The sequence below is a fragment of the Oncorhynchus mykiss genome, chromosome 15, assembly GCF_057628025.1.
Source record: "Oncorhynchus mykiss isolate SJ-2025 chromosome 15, ASM5762802v1, whole genome shotgun sequence".
Taxonomy (NCBI): domain Eukaryota; kingdom Metazoa; phylum Chordata; class Actinopteri; order Salmoniformes; family Salmonidae; genus Oncorhynchus; species Oncorhynchus mykiss.
Genome location: NC_143036.1, coordinates 42,600,001 through 42,619,279, shown reverse-complemented (window position 1 = coordinate 42,619,279; position 19,279 = coordinate 42,600,001). Strand labels below are relative to the sequence as shown.

At 42.7% G+C, this 19,279-nt stretch overlaps 1 protein-coding gene across 33 annotated transcripts in view; it reads left to right on the top strand.

The window, feature by feature from the left end:
- Positions 1-3,539: 3,539 nt before the first annotated feature.
- LOC110490054 (autophagy-related protein 16-like) overlaps positions 3,540-19,279 on the top strand; it is a 33,112-nt gene continuing 17,372 nt past the window's right edge. For 3 of the 33 annotated variants that reach the window (XM_090200102.1, XM_090200099.1, XM_090200101.1), the window contains exons 1-10: positions 3,540-3,882; positions 4,009-4,078; positions 5,231-5,313; positions 5,431-5,524; positions 5,693-5,798; positions 8,461-8,660; positions 13,206-13,279; positions 13,551-13,798; positions 17,723-17,788; positions 18,158-18,244. In XM_090200102.1, the coding sequence (XP_090056228.1) occupies positions 8,607-8,660; positions 13,206-13,279; positions 13,551-13,798; positions 17,723-17,788; positions 18,158-18,180 (465 nt within the window). In that variant the 5' untranslated portion in view covers positions 3,540-3,882; positions 4,009-4,078; positions 5,231-5,313; ... (1 more) ...; positions 5,693-5,798; positions 8,461-8,606 and the 3' untranslated portion in view covers positions 18,181-18,244. Of the gene's footprint in view, positions 3,883-4,008; positions 4,079-5,230; positions 5,314-5,430; positions 5,610-5,692; positions 5,799-8,460; positions 8,661-11,367; positions 11,549-13,205; positions 13,280-13,550; positions 13,799-17,722; positions 17,789-18,157; positions 18,245-19,279 lie in introns of all 33 variants that reach the window. The other 30 variants (XM_090200086.1, XM_090200080.1, XM_090200087.1 and 27 more) reach the window with 19 other exon arrangements.

Below are 19,279 nucleotides of genomic sequence, written 5' to 3'. Positions count from 1 at the left end.
TCAAGGCCATCAGACCGGCCTCCAACCAGTACCCTGCCCTAAACTTTAGTCAATGTCACTAGCCGGTTACCACCCGGTTACTCAACCCTGCACCTTAGAGGCTGCTGCCTATTTACATAGACATAGAATACTGGTAAGTTCAATCATGTTTACATACTGTTTTACCCACTTCATATGTATAGACTGTATTTTAGTCAAGGCCTATCCTATTTAACTGTTGCTGTCCATATACTATTCTATCCTACGTATTATTCAGGTGTACTACTACTATATATACAGTACCAGTCAAAAGTTTGGACACATACTCCTATGGTTTTTCTTAATTTTTAAGACATCAAAACTATGAAATAAAACATGTCCCAAACCATCTCAATTGGGTTGAGGTCGGGGGATTGTGGAGGCCAGGTCATGTAATGCAGCACTCCATCACTCTCCTTCTTGGTCAAATAGCCCTTACACAGCCTGGAGGTGTGTTGGGTTATTGTCCTGTTGAAAAACAAATAATAGTCCCACTAAGCAAAACCCAGATGGGATGGCATATCGCTGCAGAATGCTGTGGTAGCCATGCTGGTTAACTGTGCCTTGAATTCTAAATAAATCACTGACAGTGTCACCAGCAAAGCACCATCACACTTCCTTATTCATGCTTCATGGTGGGAACCACACAAGATCATCTGTTTACCTACTCTGCATCTCACAAAGACACGGCTGTTGGAACAAAAAATCTCAAATTTGGACTCATCAGACGAAAGGACAGATTTACACTGGTCTAATGTCCATTCCTCATGTTTCTTGGTCCAAGCAAGTCTCTACCTCTTATTGGTGTCCTTTAATAGTGGTTTATTTGAAGCAATGTGACCATGAAGGCCCGATTAACGCAGTCTCCTCTGAACAGTTGATGTTGAGATGTGTGTTTCTTGAACTCAATTCCAGTTACAGAGTTACAGTTCATATGAGGAAATCAGTCAATATAAATAAATTCATTAGGCCCTGATTTATGGATTTCACATGACTGGGCAAGGGCTCAGCCATTGGTTGGTCTGGGAGGGCATAGGCTTAATTAACCACTTTGGAGCCAGGCCCACCCACTGGGGAACCAGGCCCAGATATTCAGAATTAGTTTTTCCCCACAAAAGTGCTTTATTACAAGTCAGAAATTCTCCTCAGCACCCCATCCACTCCCCCTCAGACGATCCTGCAGGTGAAGAAGCCAGATGTGGAGGTCCTGGAGAGGCGTGGTTATATGTGGTCTGCGGTTGTGAGACCGGTTGGACGTACTGCCAAATTCTCTAAAACGACGTTGGAGGTGACTTTTGGTAGAGAAATTAACATTCAATTATCTGGAAACAGCTCTGGTGGACATTCCTGCAGCCAGCATGCCAATTACACGCTCCCTCAAAAATGTAGACATTTGTGGCATTGTGTTGTATGACAAAACTGCAGATTTTAGAGTGGCCTTTTGTTATCCACAGCACAAGGTGCACCTGTGTAGTGATAATCCTGTTAAATCAGCTTCTTGATATGCCACACCTGTCAGGTGGATGGATTATCTTGGTAAAGGAAAACTGCTCACGAACAGGGATGTAAACACATTTGTGCACAAAATTAGAGAGAAATAAGGTTTTTGGGGCATATGGACAATTTCTGGGATCTTCTATTTCAGCTCATGAAACCAACACTTTACATGTTGTATTTATATTTTTGTTCAGTATATTAGCACAAAACAACCAGCTGTCAGTAGTCTCCGGAACATCAGGTAGAGAACGGTCTGGAATTGACCAATGGGAAAACGTTTAATGGCATAGACAAATAGGTTTCAATCAAGAGCGTCTAACCTATAGCAGAGCCCTTTTGACACACCCTCTGCATCGAGTCCAGTACCAGACTCAGACGAAGATTTTTATGAATAAATTAAGATAGACCAAAGTCTGTCGTTTTCCAACTAGAACAAATGAGTCATACTGGGTAGAACATGCCAGGAGGTGGGCAGAGCCAAGCACGAGCTAGCGAGATCCTAGTGCGCGTGTGCAATAACTCAATTTGCCTTTGCACTCCTTTTAATAATTGCGATTTTTTACAACTTTGGCAAAGGGTAAAGTCTATAGAACTTGGACAATCATAGCAAATTCTAGTTTTGGGAACAAAAAACGGTATTGTGATCAAATGCTTAATCGATGAGAAAACTGTCTGAATGACAAAATACATCTCTTTCGATCTTCTCCCACTGCCGGTCAGTGGATTTGGTAGTGCAAATTTATACATCCGGTGAAATATTTGTGACTCAGCTACATACTTGTTTTTTTTGTTACCAAAATGTGCAGTCCGCAACACAACGTCTAGCCGGCGGGAAATTCAAACGGGAGCTGTGTTCGAATACCCATACTACATATTATATATATTATATATATATATATATATATATATATATATCATATAATATTAGTTCATTTTAGTATTCTGTAAACGAACGGTATCCTTTCAGCTGAGCATACTAGTGTTACATCTGTCTACCGGAAGTTGATTCAGTTGATATGCAACCTCTTGCTACCAAGACATTTTTGTGTTCTTAAATTCAATCTGGAATGCCAGTGTGCTTTTAAATTCAGAGCATTTTCAGATTGTCAGTTCGTAAATTCTGAATGTTTTCCCTCTCTGAGTGTTCAGAGCGCACACTGGCAGAAGGGTAGGGTTCTGACCATCACAATGGCACTGCAGTCAAGCAAACAAGCTAACTGGCTAGCTATTTGACACAAATGAGAAAACACCTCATTCTGACCATTTCACTCGCCATAGCAGAGCTGATTAGACTGTTTTCATGTTATCCAGAGCTTTGGTAATTGTGCTACTGGCAACAATTTAATGATGCTTTTTTTGCCGACGTTTACTGACACCCGCCATTAAACAGGTGTTGAGCGTTTGTGAATTCCTCAATTATTCTGCACTCTAGCACACAGACGAGAGTGCTCTAAAATCGGAGTAGGTAGCCAGAGTGAATTTATGTCCATTGTGAAAGCAAAACGACGATACCACTTAGCTATGAATGACGTGAATAATCAAGTCAATAAACGTTGCATAGTTAGATAGGTAGCCTGGTGGTTGGAGCATTGGACTAGTAACTGAAAGGTGGCAAGATCGAATCCCTGAGCTGACAAAGGAAAAATCTGTTGTTCTGCCCCTTAACAAAGCAGTTAACCCACTGTTCCTAGGCCGTCATTGAAATTAAGATTTTGTTCTTAACTGACTTGCCTAGTTAAATATATATATATATATATATATATTTTTTAGTTGATATAATGGAAAGCTCAATTTATTAGTAGCCAACATACCGGTAGTACCTATGCTGTAATGATATGCAATGTGATTCGTAAGGATAGCGTTGCCAATATAACGTGTAGTGTAAATCATTTGAAGATGCATTACTTTAATACTTTGCTCAACATTTTCTTAACATTTGTCATAGTTAAGGCAATTAATTTGTTATATTTAACGCCATTTTCTTCAAATCTGAAAATGTTGCGAAGCCACGTCCATTTCCTGAAGAATTGCATTGTGGGCCCTAGAAGTACGGAAATAGTTTCCTCTGTGTGTTTTCTTTGTAATTTAGCGAACGTAGTATGCCATCCGGGAACTTTTGACATACTAACCCTATCCATTCTTTGAAAAATAACCATACTACATACTCAAATTACGTTACAAATAGTACGGGTATTCGAACGCTTTCTAAAAAGAAGGAAAGCCAAAATGGTTGTAAAGTTAATTGAAGCTGGGCCGACTGGAGTTGGTTAGCGAGATAGGCAGTTAACCTTGGGATATTCTAAACTGAAAAACAACAATACAGCAAACACGGAACTGTTCATTTGTGTCTGAAGAATCGTTTAGATGGTGTGTTGATGGTTCAAGTTTTTTTCCCTAAATATTTTGGGCTTTTGTCTCGACTGACGAATATCGATTGCCCTGATTAGCTACCATTTGCTTATTGACTGTGGTTTTCATCAACTTTTTTCACAGCATCAACTAACGCCAAGTTAACACAATTAGGCAGTTGAAAACTACAGCATGTCAGGATCTGAGTGGATTTGTAAGTAGCTAGTTACTAATATTGTCCATTCCTCTTGTTGCTAGTTACCAGCCTAACTAATGACTTTGTGTTTGAAAACAGCTACCTAACGTTAGCTTTAGCAGATAGACTTCTAGCTATCTTGTCGTGCTATAGACGTACTGTAACGTACAAACAACTTTATTCCAACGTTAGCTAGAAAACACTAACTACAAAGTAACTTTAATATTTTTAGTTAGCTGGCATGTGTTGCTTAATGTTAGATAGTTCACGTTAGTTTGCTAGCATGAGCCTAGTTAGACCAGGGAGGGCTACCATAATCTGCAACATTGACAGCTTAATTAGGATTTTTTTGATGGTGTATTTGTAGTCACTTTAGCACTACCTATATGTACATAGTTACCTCAATTACCACCTACCCTGCACATCGACTTTGTACTGGTACCCCCATGTTATTTACTCTATTGTTATTCACTGTGTATGTATTCCTTGTCACTATTTTGTTTTCTATATTTATTATTAACTCTGCATTGTTGGAAAAGGACCCGTAAGTAAGCATTTTACTGTTAGTGTACACCTGTTGTTGACGACGCATGTGACAGCTAAAATGTTTTTGCCTTTAGACCAACCAAAGCCATTTGTGGTTGAGATACAGGCTTTGAATTCAACCTTCGACTTTGGTCATATAGCTAACTATAGCAAATATTATATTGGCAAGATGGGCGAGTGGCCGCTTTAACAATGGATATAGATTTCCTCAAAGATGGGAAGTGAGATCAGGTGGGACCATTGTAGCCAATTGACCTCAACAAAAATTCCTCACTTCGTGGTCTTATTTTTGTGGACCGATTTTGGGCGTAGTAAACCCTATCGCTCGCCCCTTCCGCTCTGTCTCTATTCCCCGTTTGACTTTTTTCAGAATATTGATATTCCACCTAAAATATGGTATTTTGGAATATTACAGAATAAAATGGAACATGGATGTATTCTAACAAGGATAAAGCAGCAATACTCACCTTGCCCATTTATTCTTATTAGACTTGGCTTTACTTGATACATTATTGGAAGCTGTGGTGTGCTTAGATGCTTTTACCAGTCATTTGTCTTGAAATGGGTTCATGAGGCTGGGCGTGATGGATGTATTGACTTCTTGGTGGGTGGGTGTGTGTGCAGGTGGTGATGGCAGAGCGTCGCAGAGCAGCTGAAGCAGAGGGACCGTGTGCAGCGGCAGGCCTTCGAGGAGATCATCCACCAATGTTAGTGCCCATACCATGTCTCCGTGTTCAAGATGCTGTTTATTGACTGGTTTTTGTTTCTGCTGCCTGTGCAGTTTCCCAGAAAGTGTTTGAAGGACATATTTGTGGTGTTATCAGATAACCATCTCCTGGAGAAGTCCAATCTACAGGCTGTCCTTTCAGAGAGATACCAGTTGGATAAATATGACTTTCAGAACAGACATGATGGCAGGTAGGCCAGAAATACCTTGCTTGTGAAAAATTCTAAACGGAATCCTTGGGACGACTGTCACCCTGTTGAAGATTAAACTGTTAAGGTAAGGTTTAAAGTAAGGGTAGGGATGTCCCAAGGATACCGGATAGTACTAACTTGGCTAAGCATCTGTGTTTGGTTCCTCAGCCCGGGGGTGGACTCAAGTCGCAGCGACACCTTACAGCAGGAGATGGCCCAGATGCGAATCAGGCACTAGGGGGTGCTGACAGAGCTTCATAAGAAACGGGGAGAGGTTAGCCTGTTTATTATACCTGCCTGTCCAAAGTCCAGGCCAAACCTTCCTCTGGAGAACTACACTGTAGGCTTTCACTCTGACCCTGAACTAGCACAGCTGATTCAGCCAATTTACTTTCTGGGGTAGCAGCTAATTAGTAGAATTGTGCGTGCTAGATTAGGGCTGGGGCGAAATCTGGAGGGTAGCTCTCTGGGAGGAGGATTGGGGCACCCCTTGGCCCGTGTCTGACAATGTTCCTCGCTGTCAAATCCTTACTTCCTCATTTCCTCTCAAAACAGACTGGGCCCGGTGTTTTAGCGATGCATCTTTAAGACAAGGGGCGAAGATGTAACATCCGTTTCCCAAAACACCACGCAGAGAATTTTTGCGAAGTGCATCTTTGAGGTGTGTCCATACTGGTAGGAACGAAAGGCAACGCTGCTCTCGGATCAGCTTTCTCCATTCAAATATTTTATTAATCCACAATGGTGACAACGGATCAGCTCCAAGAAAGATATCGCCTATGACTGCATATTGAGGCGGTTTACTATAATGCTTACCCTATAATGCAGTAGTTCAAGATTAGGCACATTGCACATGTTATATATTGAGACAAATTACAGACCGTAGCAAAATATAACTCAGTTCATTGAACATGAAATGTATTTTAATGATTGAAATGGGCCTATAGCCTACAATATGTTAAAGCAGTCATCTCGGTTTTAATTTGAACCATGCCAACCATGCCTAGGAGGACATGAACAAGGACAATGTAATGATTTGACCCCCAGAAACTTTTTCAGACAACCCTTTTCCAGGTGGTTTCCTCATGCACACTAGTGCAGGAGGGAGGGGGGGGGGGGAATTCAAATGCTAGGCTGGAGGTCCGAAGTACTGATGGTTTTCTGTTCTCTAACTGATAAGTAATCAGTCCCTGACTAGAGGGGACATGGCTATGAAGTCTTTGATTCAACGGAGAAACCACAACTTTAGTGAGGGAGGTGCAAACTCAGCCATTTGGGCACAACAACCAGACATCATCGCTGTAAAGCACATGTCAAACTCATTCTACGGAGGGTCGAGTGTCTTCAGGTTTGTCTAGGTCGTAATGGAAAGGTAAAAACCAGAAGACACTAGGCCCTCCATGGAAAGAGTTTGACACCCTGCTATAAAGGTCCCTTGGTTACCTCTCAAGTATTAACATGTATTCATTAGTGGAAACCTTAGCGTAACTTGCTTCAGCTAGGTTCCTCCCCGTTTCGGCCTGTTTGCTTCAGTTAGCCTCCTAGTGATCCTAGGTCTAACATTATCCCGGTATTTTGCAAATGTTCCATCCAAGAACTATCCTGCCAAAATCATAAGTGTCATTCTAAAGCATATAAAACCATCGGACGTAATCGTGTGCTATTCTAAGGAGTTATACAAAAATCTAAAATGTTATTGTTCGTTAACCTAAAAATATAATTGTAATTTCAAAGCAAAGTCATTGATTATTTTTGTTGTTGGGGTTTGAAACAGCCTGAATCAGAGGCAAAAATAGAACGGTTTAAATGAACAAACCACTTTATACACTGAACAAAAATAGAAATGCAACATGCAACAATTATGTTTTTACTAAATTACAGTTCGCATAAGGAAATCATACCTTTAAAAAAAGTTGCCATGGCTCAGAACCAGTCAGTATCTGGTGTGACCTCCATTTGCTTCATGCAGAGCCACACATCTTTTTCGCATAGAGTTTATTAGGCTGTAGAATGTTGTCCCACTCCTTTTCAAGGCTGTGCCTCTACCAATTGGATATCACAAAATTGGCGCAGAAATGGGGTATATAAAAAAAGATGCCGTGCATACCAATATAACGATCTATTTTGAAGTTTCAAAGGAAGATAACAAAATAGCCATATGCAAAGTTTGTGCTGCTATTATTTCCAGAGGGGAGAAGGTGAAGTCTTTCAATACTACAAACATAATTGCTCATTTGAAAGTCCATCATCCCCAGACGTTCAGCGACTTAGAACAAAAGCAGAAAAAAAATTAGGCGCACTTCCATTTGAGACTCAACTCGAAGGCGAAATCCATAAACGCTAAGAAAATGGAATTCATTGCCCTTGACAATCAACCGCTCTCTGTGGTGGATGATGTCGACTTCTGCCGACTGGTTGATCACCTCGAGCCCTGGTACACACTACCAAGAAGGTGCTATTTTTCAGATGTTGCCCAACCAGAGTTGCACAGTATTGTTGAAAGGCCCAAAGCAAGTAGTTCATGGATGGTCGTCACTGCTATTAGCTTCACGACTGACCTTTGGACCAGCGATGTCAGCACCATGCGCATGCAGAGTCTGACAGCACAGTGGGTCAACGAGGATTTCGTACTGAGGGAAGCCGTATTGCATGCTCAATAATGTGCTGGTTCTCATACCGCTGCTGCAATTTCAAATGGCATGAGAACATGTTGGAAAGAAACACTCCTAGCTCCATTCGAACAACGGACTCGAGAAATAACCTCAACTGCGTCTGCAGCAGACATGATACCCTCTGTCATGGCATTGAAACACCTGCTCAACAAAACCCCACAGTCAGTCTGCAGTTAACTTGCAAAAGTACTCTACAAGAGGCCGTGAACAAGCGATTCGGTGGCATTCTCTCTGAGCTTCTTAATTGTGTCGCCTCAATGCTAGGTACAAGAACCGCTACTTCGATGCAGACAAACAGGGTTTACGTGAAATGTTCGACACAGCTGGACGAGATGGAAACGGACAGTGACAGTACACACCGAGGATGAGGACCCACGGACTGACAGCTGAAACCTCACTGTTTGACATGTATGATGAAATCCTGGTTGAGAATGAAACAAATGAACAACGAAAAAGCACAGCAGGTAAGTGAGAGGTTTTCCTTGTAATAGGGACATATGTAAATGCCAACAAAATTTCAACTATTTAACTGTACTAGAATGCTTAAAAGGCTGCTAAAATTTTTAAAATTGGTTATTTGTATCGGGTGTTTTGGCAAGGAAAATATCAGTATCAGCCAAAAATGTCATATCGGTGCAAACCCAGTTTCATCAGCTGTCTGGGTGGTTGGTCTCAGACAATCCTGCAGGTGGTGGAGGTTGTGGGTTGGCGTGGTTACACGTGGTCTGCGGTTGTGATGCAGGTTGTACAAACTGCCAAATTCTCTAAAACAACTGCTTCTGTTAGAGAAATGAACATTAAAGTATCTGGCAACATTTCTTTTGGACGTTCCTGCAGTCAGCATGGCATGCTCCCGCAACTTGCGACATCTATGGCATTGTTGTGACAACTGCACATTTAGTGGCCTTTTGTCCCCAGCACAAGGTTCACCTGCATAATGATCATGCTGATTAATAAGCTTCTTGATAACCCATCCACCTGACAGGTATGGCATATCTTGGCAGAGGAGAAATGCTCACTCACAGGAATGTGAACAGATTTGTTGGTCTTGTTTTTCAGCTCATTTTGGTGACAACGGATGGCACTGTGATAGACTACATCCAATTTGCTGAGTAGAGTGTTGGAGGCTATTTTGTAAATTACATTGCAGAAGTTAGATTGGTAGGATAATCAGTTTTACGAGGGTATGTTTGGCAGCATGAGTGATTTAGGCTTTGTTGCGAAATAAGAAGCCGATTCTAGATTTTATTTTGGGTTGGAGATGCTTAATGTGAGTCTGGAAGGAGAGTTTACAGTCTAACCAGACACCAAGGTATTTATAGCTTCATAGTCCAAATATTTTATAGTCCACAAGTCCGAACTGCCCAGAGTAGTAATGCTAATCGGGCTGGTGGGTGTGGGCAGCGATCGATTTGAAGAGCATGCGTTTCGTTTTACTAGCATTTAAAAGCAGTTGGAGGCCACGGAAGGAGTGTTGTATGGCATGTCCAAAGAAGGGCCAGAAGTATACAGAATGGTGTCGTCTGCGCCCTCCGATTTGACACACTGAGCTCTATCAGAGAAGTAGTTGGTGAACCAGGCGAGGTAGTCATTTGAGAAACCAAGGCTGTTGAGTCTGCCGATAAGAATGTGGTGATTGACAGTCGAAAGCCTTGGCCAGGGTGATGAATACGGCTGCACAGTAATGTATCTTTTTGATGGCGGTTATATCGTTTAGGACCTAGAGCGTGCCTGAGGTGCACCCGTGACCAGCTCGGAAACCAGATTGCAGAGCGGAGAAGGTACGGTGGGATTCGAGATGGTCGGTGATATGTTTGTTCACTTGGCTTTTGAAGACTTTAGAAAGGATATAGCAGTAGCAGTTTGGGTCTAGAGTGTCTCCCCCTTTGACAAGGTGGATGACCGCGGCAGCTTTCCAATCTTAAGGAATCTCAGACGATACGAAAGCGGTTGAACAGACAAGTAATAGGTTGCAACAATGGCGGCGGATAATTTTAGAAAGAGCCCAGCTGATTGGTTGGGATCCAGATTTTGCAGCTCTTTCATTCAGACATCCGCTGTCTGCATTTGGGTGAAGGAGAAGCAGGGGGACGTGGGCCAGTTGCTGCGAGGGGTGCGAAGCTGTTGGTTGGGGTAGCCAGGTGTAAAACATAGCCAGCCGTAGAGATACTTATTGAAATTCTCGATTTATCAGTGGTGAGTGTTTCCTAGTCTCAGTGCAGTGGGCAGCTGGGAGGAGGTGCTCTTATTCTCCATGAACTTTAGTGTTCCCGAAACCTTTTGGAATTTGTGCTGCAGGGTGCAAATTTCTGTTTGAAAAAGCTAGCCTTTCTTAACTGACTGTATAACTATAAGAAATCTCAAATGTGTCATTACATCCTTCTCGTTTGGCTAGATTTCATTATCAAGCTTCTTGGTACTGCAGAGACATTCAATCCCCTCCTAGTTCAAGATCCCTGTTGCTCAAGTTGTTTTGTGTGTCAGATAGAAATGGCTCCCCTTGTGTGCGCTCCCGGTAATACTGTGTACCCTGGTATGGTATGAAAATCTGGATACCGCCCAACCCTAGTAGGCGTAGGCTACTTAACATTTTAAGATTTTTGGGAAACCTTTCCATTTAACATTATCGCTATATTTTTCCTGTTCCATGTTTGAAAGCTGGATGTTTATTTCTTTTCTTGTTTCAAAGTAGCCTAGCCAAAATCCCACCGTAGAAATGTGGAGGCAATTATTTTATAAAGTTGTCCTCATATGCGCTCTCCTGTTCAATTGGATTTTCAAATCAACTTTTTAAAATGTTGTAGCATTCAAAGGCATTTTCCTAGTTATATTAGCATCCCATGATAGTGGTTGCATCTTTAGATCTCTGCTTTATCTAAATGTTGAATCTCTGTCCATGAAACCGCCGACAAGTGTTTTCTCGCAAATTGCAATATTCGCATGTAGGCCTACAGCTATGTAGGCTGTACGCCAACATCCGTTCAAGATGACGGCAGGGCATTTATGCTGAGCGTTTTGTCCATTTTTTTGTTTCAAGTCTAACAAGTTTTTATTACTTAGCAAAACTGTTATTGGCTGTGGGAGTTGTCATTTTAACAGGCAAAATCCTACAGGATCAAAGTGTTAAAATCGCTAGTAAACCAAGTAGTGACATCTGCTGTTTTCTACCAGATTTGTGCCGGTGTGTTGCCCTCCCTGATAGCCGAGTGAGGATACATCTGCACTGTGACTGTCTAGACATGTAGAGCCGAATAGCCTTGGATACTCCTCGACAGTCAGGCTTTTCATGTGTTCCGCCAATCTACCGGAGTCCTCTGACTCCTCTCCTGCCTTCCTGTGCTGTGTGATGGAGGTAGGAATCTGAGCTGACATAACGTGATTTGCCGGTCTACATGGCCCGCATCTACCCCACTCTGCAGTAGCCAACTGCAAGGCGACTGGACGCATTTTACCAGATCCACACACTGGTTGAAATCCCTGTCAGCACATTACTGCAGCGACTGTTGAATGTGCTGCCGTTCTAAGGCAGCAATGCTCGGGCACACACATGGCCTCTGACTACTAGACCTGTAGGTTACAGCTGAACATTTTTTGAATTGTTTGATTCAATGGTTTAAATGGGTGTTTCTCTACATATGGTTTTAATTGCTGCCAACATGGGTTATGGCTCATTGCGTAGTCTATCAAAACAATCTTATCTCCATACCCCAGTGATACTGCCAAACCCTACCTTGTCTCATGATAGCTTTTATCTTTCAAATTTAGCATTGAAACTGCAGTTATTGAACGCTGTAAACTTGATTTAAATGATCATTGTGCAGTTGCTTGCTTTAGACACTAAAATGCTGAGGTGCTCCCTCGGGTCATAGTCAATTGAAACTTTACACAGTTCTGTTAGCAGGCATTCCTGCGTGAACTTTATGCATGCAACTGGGATAGGATCGCGCTTATTCCAGACATTGCGGTAGCACTATTTTCATTTCACGTTTTCTACTATCTGTGATTAACACGCCCCTCTCAAAAAGTACTAGGTAAAAAGTAGAGACAGACAATCCCTAGTTTACAGGATAATTATCTGATTTGATCCATAAACAAAACGCACAATGGGCCAAAGCCAGACAGGGTAATTCCAAGGCCGACTGGCAGTTATTCAGGGTACTGAGAAATGAATGCACCTTGTTAAAACAGAAATGCAAATCTAGCTTCTATTACGAATCAACCAAGGCAAACCTCAATAAACCAAGGAAATTATGGAAAACCATGAATGCTAACACAAACTCTGGTCTTCTGCTGAAGTTGTCAGTCCCATCCATTGAATTTAGATGTCAAGAATAAACTGCTTGACATGTTTTTAATATGCATTTTCTTTTCTCTGAAAGTAGACGGATGGAGTCACTTGCAGATTTTAACTTTAAAAGGGCAGCAAATTGATAGGGTCACCTCCTATAAGTATCTTGGGATTTGGTTAGATGAACAGCTTAATTCAAACCAGCACATTAACTTGACCAAGAAACTGAAGTTGAAATTGTATTTATATTTTATGAACAAATCTAGCTTTTCAATGTCAGAAAGGATCTTGTTCAAAGCACTTTTTTTTTTTTATCGGTGCTGGACAGAGAATAAGAATCAGTCTGAGTTTCTCATTGGCCTCATTGCCTTATCACTCACAAGACCTCTGCTCTCTCCCCAAAGATGCGGTGACTGATGGCTGAAAATAAAGGATTACTCATGATCATGGGTCATAATCAAAAGGGTGAAATTTGAGCATTAGCTTGTTCCTCAAATATGACTTTTGGATAAGATATTTATAGCATATACTATGGTTGGTTAACTACTTAATTCGAACCAAATGTCTTAATGTTTGGGACTAGGTTAGCTGGAGCAAGGTTTGGAGAAAAAACATGTTTCTCCATTTAGTTTTTTACCTTTGGTTGGTTTGTAACCAACCAACTTACCCTCAGTTGTGGATGTTTTGACAATGTCTTTCTTTCGCTCTTGCTCTCATGTAGCTGGCCCAGAGTGTGATTGAGCTGTACCACCAGATTCAGCAGAAGGACAAGGAGATTAAGAGCAATGAAGCCAAGTGAGTCTACTCTCTACCTGTTATGAGTCTGTGTGATTGATTGGTCCTTTTGCATGTTTCAAAACTCCAGACATTTGCAGTATTGTTGCCTACTGATGTCATTGCCTCATTTCCATGATCCAGAGGGGTGATTTCTTCCTGATGAATCAAGGATTTTTGACCATCTTATATACATGACATTGATACACATTGCAATTGACCCAGCCCAAATCAGCAGTCCTCCTTTTTCTCACCGATATTAATACATTTTTCTGCCAAACGCATCTGCCAGGATGCAGGAGTACCAGCGACCGATCACAGAGCTGAAGGGTGAGTGCCGGGAGCTGCGTGGCCAGCTACAGGACCTGGAGCAGGCCAACCAGACGCTGAAGGACGAGTACGACGCCCCTCCGATCACCTTCGGTGCCCTGGAGGAGAAGCTGTGGCGCACCACCAATGACAACCAGGAGCTGGTGTCTCTCTGGATGGCTGAGAAATCCCAAGAGGCCAACAAACTCAATGCAGAAAATGAGACTGCAAGTGAGTAGGGTTGTCATTGTACCGGCAATCACGATACCAGGAAGTTTCATGACATGGAAACAAAATATGAAGCGGATTCAATTTCTTGAGTAAAACTGCCTTAATAATGTTGGAAACAGCCTTATGTTGTCACTGAGTCACATTTATTTATTCTAAGTTTTAGCACTCGTTATTTTACATAAAGCGGGATTTCAAAGGACCATATAGTTTAGTATGCTTCGTGTTTGTTTGTTTTTTGCAAGGGAAAAATCTCTTAGTATCTTGATACTTGTAGCGTGAACCCTACAAGTGAGCCAACCAGGGCGACACGGCTTGACTCGGCTCTAGTTGTATCATATCTTACGGCCCTCATCACAGTAGCAGCAGTAAGATAAGAGGCTATAAACAAACGCTACCTGTAGAGAGACAATGTGTGGAGGCACTGGTTAGTCGAGGTAATATGTACATGTAGGTAGAGGTAAAGTGACTATGCGTAGATAATAAACAAAGTCGCAGCAGTGCAAAAGTGGGGAGCAATGCAATTAGTCTGGGTAGCCATTTGATTAGATGTTCAGGAGTCTTATGGCTTCATTCTGAAGCATTCTGGACCTAGACTTAGCGCTCCGGTACTGCTTGCCGTGCGGTAGCAGGGAGAACAGTCTATGACTAGGGTGTATGCTCTGACACTGCCTGGTATATAGAGGTCCTGGATGACAGGAAACTTGGCCCCGGTGATGTACTGGGCCGTACGCACAGTAGTGCCTTGCGGTCGGCGGCTGAGCAGTTGCCATACCAGGCAGGGATGCAACCAGCCAGGATGCTTTCGATTGTGCAGCTATAGAACCTTTTGAGGATCTGAGGACCCATGCCAAATCCTTTCAGTCTCCTGAGGGGGAATAGGCTTTGTCGTGTCCTCTTTACGACTCTCTTGGTGTTTGGACCATGATAGTTTGTTGATGTGGACATCAAGGAACTTGAAGCTCTCAACCTGTTCCACGACAGCCTGTCGATGAAAATGGAGGTGTGCTCAGTACTCCTTTTCCTGTAGTCCATGTTCATCTCCTTTGTCTTAATCACATTGAGGGAGAGGTTATCCTTGCACCACACGGTAAGGTCTCTGACCTCCCTATAGGCTGTCTCATCGTTGTTGGTAATCAGGCCTACCACTGTTGTTATTGGCAAACTCAATGATGGTGTGGTCACCATGTTGAGGATGTGTGGCAGATGTGGTGTTGCCTACCCTAACCACCTGGGGGTGGCCTGTCAGGAAGTCCAGGATCCAGGTGCAGAGGGAGGTGTTTCATCCCAGGGTCCTTAGCTTAGTGATGAGCTTTGAGGGCACTATGGTGTTGAACACTGAGCTGTAGTCGATTTTAATAACATTCTCACAAGTGTTCCTTTTGTGCAGGTGGGAAAGGCCAGTTTTCATTTTTAAATGATTTTTTTTACCCCCCAATTTCGTGGTATCCAATTGGTAGTATTTACAGTCTTGTCTCATCACTGCAACTCCCGTATGGACTCGGGAGAGGCGAATGTCGAGAGCCATGCATCCTCCGAAGCACAACCCAACCAAGCCGCACTGCTTCTTGACACAATGCACATCTAACCCGGAAGCCAGCCGAACCAATGTGTCACAGGAAACACTGTGCACCTGGTGACCTGGTCAGCGTGCACTGCGCCCGGGCCGCCACAGGAGTCGCAGTGCGTGATGAGACAAGGATATCCCTGCCGGCCAAACCCTCCCTAACCCAGACGACGCTGGGACAATTGTGCGCCGCCTCATGGGCCTCCCGGCTGCGATAGAGCCTGGGCTCGAACACAGAATCTCTGGTGGCCTTAGACCACTGCGCCACCCAGGAGTCCTGGGAAAGGCCCGTGTTGAGTGCAATACAGATTGCATCTGTGGATCTGTTGGTGTGGTTGCAAATTCTAGTGGGTCTAGGGTTTCTGGGATAATGGTGTTGATGTGAGCCATGACCAGCCTTTCAAAGCACTTCATGGCTACAGATGTGAGTGCTATGGGTCTGTACTCAGTTAGGCAGGTTACCTTATTGTTCTTGGGCACAGGGACTATGGTGGTCTGCTTGAAAAATGTTGGGATTAAACTCAGAAAGGGTGAGTTTGAAAATGTCAGTGAAGACACTTGTCAGTTGGTCAGTACATGCTCAGAGTACACGTCCTGGTAATTCGTCTAGCCCTGTGGCCTTGTAAATGTTGACCTGTTTAAAGGTCTTATTCACATCGGCTACGGAGAGCGTTATCACACAGTCGTCCTGAACAGCTGACGCTCTCATGCATGTTTCAGTGTTGCTTACCTCGAAGCGAGGATAAAAGGCACTTAACTCTTCTGATAGGCTCGTGTCACTGGGGAGCTCTTGGCTGTGCTTCCCTTTGTAGTCTATAATAGTTTGCAAGCCCTGCCACATTCGACGAGGGTCGGTGCCGGTGTAGTACGGTTCAATCTTAGTCCTGTATTGATGCTTTGCCTGTTTGATGGTTTGTCGGAGGGCATAGCAGGATTTCTTATTAGCTTCCGGGTTAGATTCCCGCTCCTTAAAAGCGGGAACTCAACCCTTTTGCTCAGTGCGGATGTTGCCTACATTCCATTGCTTTTGGTTGGGGTTTGTACGTACAGACACAGTAGGGACGATGTCATCTATGCACTTATTGATAAAGCCAGTGACTGATGTGGTGTACTCCTCAATGCCATCGGAAGAATCCCGGAACATATTCCAGTCTGTGCTAGCAAAACAGTCCTGTGGCTTAGCATCTGCTTCATCTGACAACTTAAAAAAAAAAATGTATTAACTGAGTCACTGGTGCTTTCTGCTTTAGTTTTTGCTTGAAAGCAGGAATTGGGAGGATAGAGTTTGCCAAATGGAGGGAGAGCTTTTGTACGCGTCTGTGTGGCGTAACGGTGATCTAGAGTTTTATTTTTATTTTTTTTATTCTTCTGGTTGCACGTCGCCTCTGGATGAGCTTTTTCCTGCTACAATGAATATAGATTTAAACTCTCTTGATAAATAGTGTGGTCTACAGCTTATCATTAGATATTCTACTTCAGGCGAGCAACACCTAGTCTTTACTAATAGATTTTGTTCACGTGCTGTTTACAAATATACATACACCGCCACCCCTTGTATTACTAGAGGCGGCTGTTCTATCCTGCTAATACAGCGTAAAACCTGCAAGCTGTATGTTATTCATGTCGTCGTTCATCCACGACTCTGTGAAACACAAGATATTAGTTTTTAATGTCCTGTTGGTAGGAGATACGTTATCGTAGTTTATTTTATTATCCAATAATTATAAGTTGGCTAATAGGACCGATGGTAAAGGTAGATTACCCTCTCGTCATTGGATCCTTACAAGACACCCCGACCTTCGTCCTCGACGTCTCTTTCTCCTGCGAATGACAGGGATGAGGGCCTTGTCGGGAATCTGAAATTATTCCTTTGTGTCCGACTCATTAAAGAGAGAACTTATACTGGTATGAGATGAGTAATCGCTGTCCTGATATCAAGAAGCTATTTTCGGTGGCAGAAACATTATGTACAAAATAAGTTACAAATAACGATAAACAGCACACAATAGCACAATTGGTTAGGGGACCGTAAAATGGCATCCATCTCCTCTGGTGCTATTAATGTTAAATATGGAGCAACCAGGTGGCTGGCTTGGAGCTGAGAAGGCTTGGAGACACAGTTGTGGCTCAGTGATCGATCATGTAGGTGCCCCCAAGTGTCCTGCAATTATAGTACTTTTTTGTATTTTAATCATGACTCAAATGCTCTTATCTAGAGCAACTAGCAATCAATGGATTCAACTAAAGTTGGCAAACGACCAAGTCACCTTCAGTTTAAATAAAACCTTCCAAATAACTGTTAGGTTGTTGTGCAATCCAGCAATTTTTGTAAAAAAAATACAAATTGCTTTTCATTCCAGGCGGAGACGAGCCAAGCTTCAGAAGGAGCTCGCAGATGCTGCGAAGGAGCCACTGCCCATGGCCGCGTAAGTACAGTTTACCATAGAACCACAGAAGTCTACTCTGAGCAGAGGGATATAATACAAAGCAGGATAGAGGACTTGGTCAGCTCAACTGGGGATAACCATTTAGTCAGGTACATTTCTATGGCAACAAATGCTTTCTGTTGCAAAGCATCTTAATCATCCCCTTCATTTTCCATACAATATCTAATCAGTCTACCTCAAATGTATTAATGTATGTATTAATGTATTAATCAAATGTTATGCATTTTGAATATTAACATTTTTATTACACTGCACGGGTAGTAATGAGAGGATGTGAGGGATCAAGGAAATACAATTGAGACTCACCCATAGTGTTAGTGGTTGACTTTTCTGGTTTCCTGTCGTCAGGGAAGACGACATCGAGGTTCTAGTTGAGGATTCTGGGAAGGGCACTGGAGAGGCCTGTCCCGACCGGCCGCTCAGCCGCACCCCCAGGTGGGAGTGTGACTCAAACATGTTCTTAGTGAAACCCTGTCCAGAAACGGCCCCTATAGCCAGTCCTACACAGTTGATATAAGAATTGGATAGATCTAAACAATGGAAGTAGCTACAACTTGCCATATGAAAGGCTTGAGTGAAGTCTTTGTTAATCTGCATATTGTTTCTACCAATATTTTTGTATTTAATTACTTTTTTATATTACGTTTAGTCATTTGCAACATTAACAATGTCTACAATGTATTTCTGATCAATTTGATGTTATTTTAATGGACAAAATTATCTTATCTTTCAAAAACAAGGACATTTTTAAGTGACCCCAGACTTTTGAACGGTGGTGTGAGAGATATATTCTTCCAAATGTCTTTGTAAATAATGGTTAAAACCTAAATAGTATTTGAACCTAGGTCTGATTTATCCATCGAATCCATACAAGTGCTTAGAAAGTTGGCTAGGGATGTTTCTGGAATGGGCCATATATTGTTGGTTGAGTTGTTGGGTTGCATATGAAATAACCCTCTCGGTCTTCCTCTCTCGAAGTAAATGTATCTCCAGACAGCCTCCTCAAAGTGGCCTGTTGGACTCATTCTCTAACATATTTGGGTTGGAACACTTTTGCTGGGTTCTCTGTGTGGCCAGTCTGATGCCTCCCGCTCTATGGGTGTCTGTCTGGTTGTCTGTCCTGGGTTGTGTTCATAAGGCACCAAATGGAAGAGAACTCACTGAAGCTAGGGTCGACTACTAGGGGTGTACTCGCTAAGTAGTAAACGGGCTGAAACCTTGTGGGACTAACTTAAATTTGTCATCCCCCCCCCCCCCCCCCCCTCCCTGTATTCTGCAAATTTTTGTTTTCTGTTGCATTACATTTTCCCTGATGTTACTGTGGTTCCCATGTGGACACTGGGCGGGTCTGTCCATCCTGTTGATGATGGCTTCTCTCCCTGCAGCGTGTCTGAGTCTGTGCACACAGTACCTCATAATGATAAAACAAAAACAGGTTTTTAGAAATGTTTGTACATTTACAATAAACAA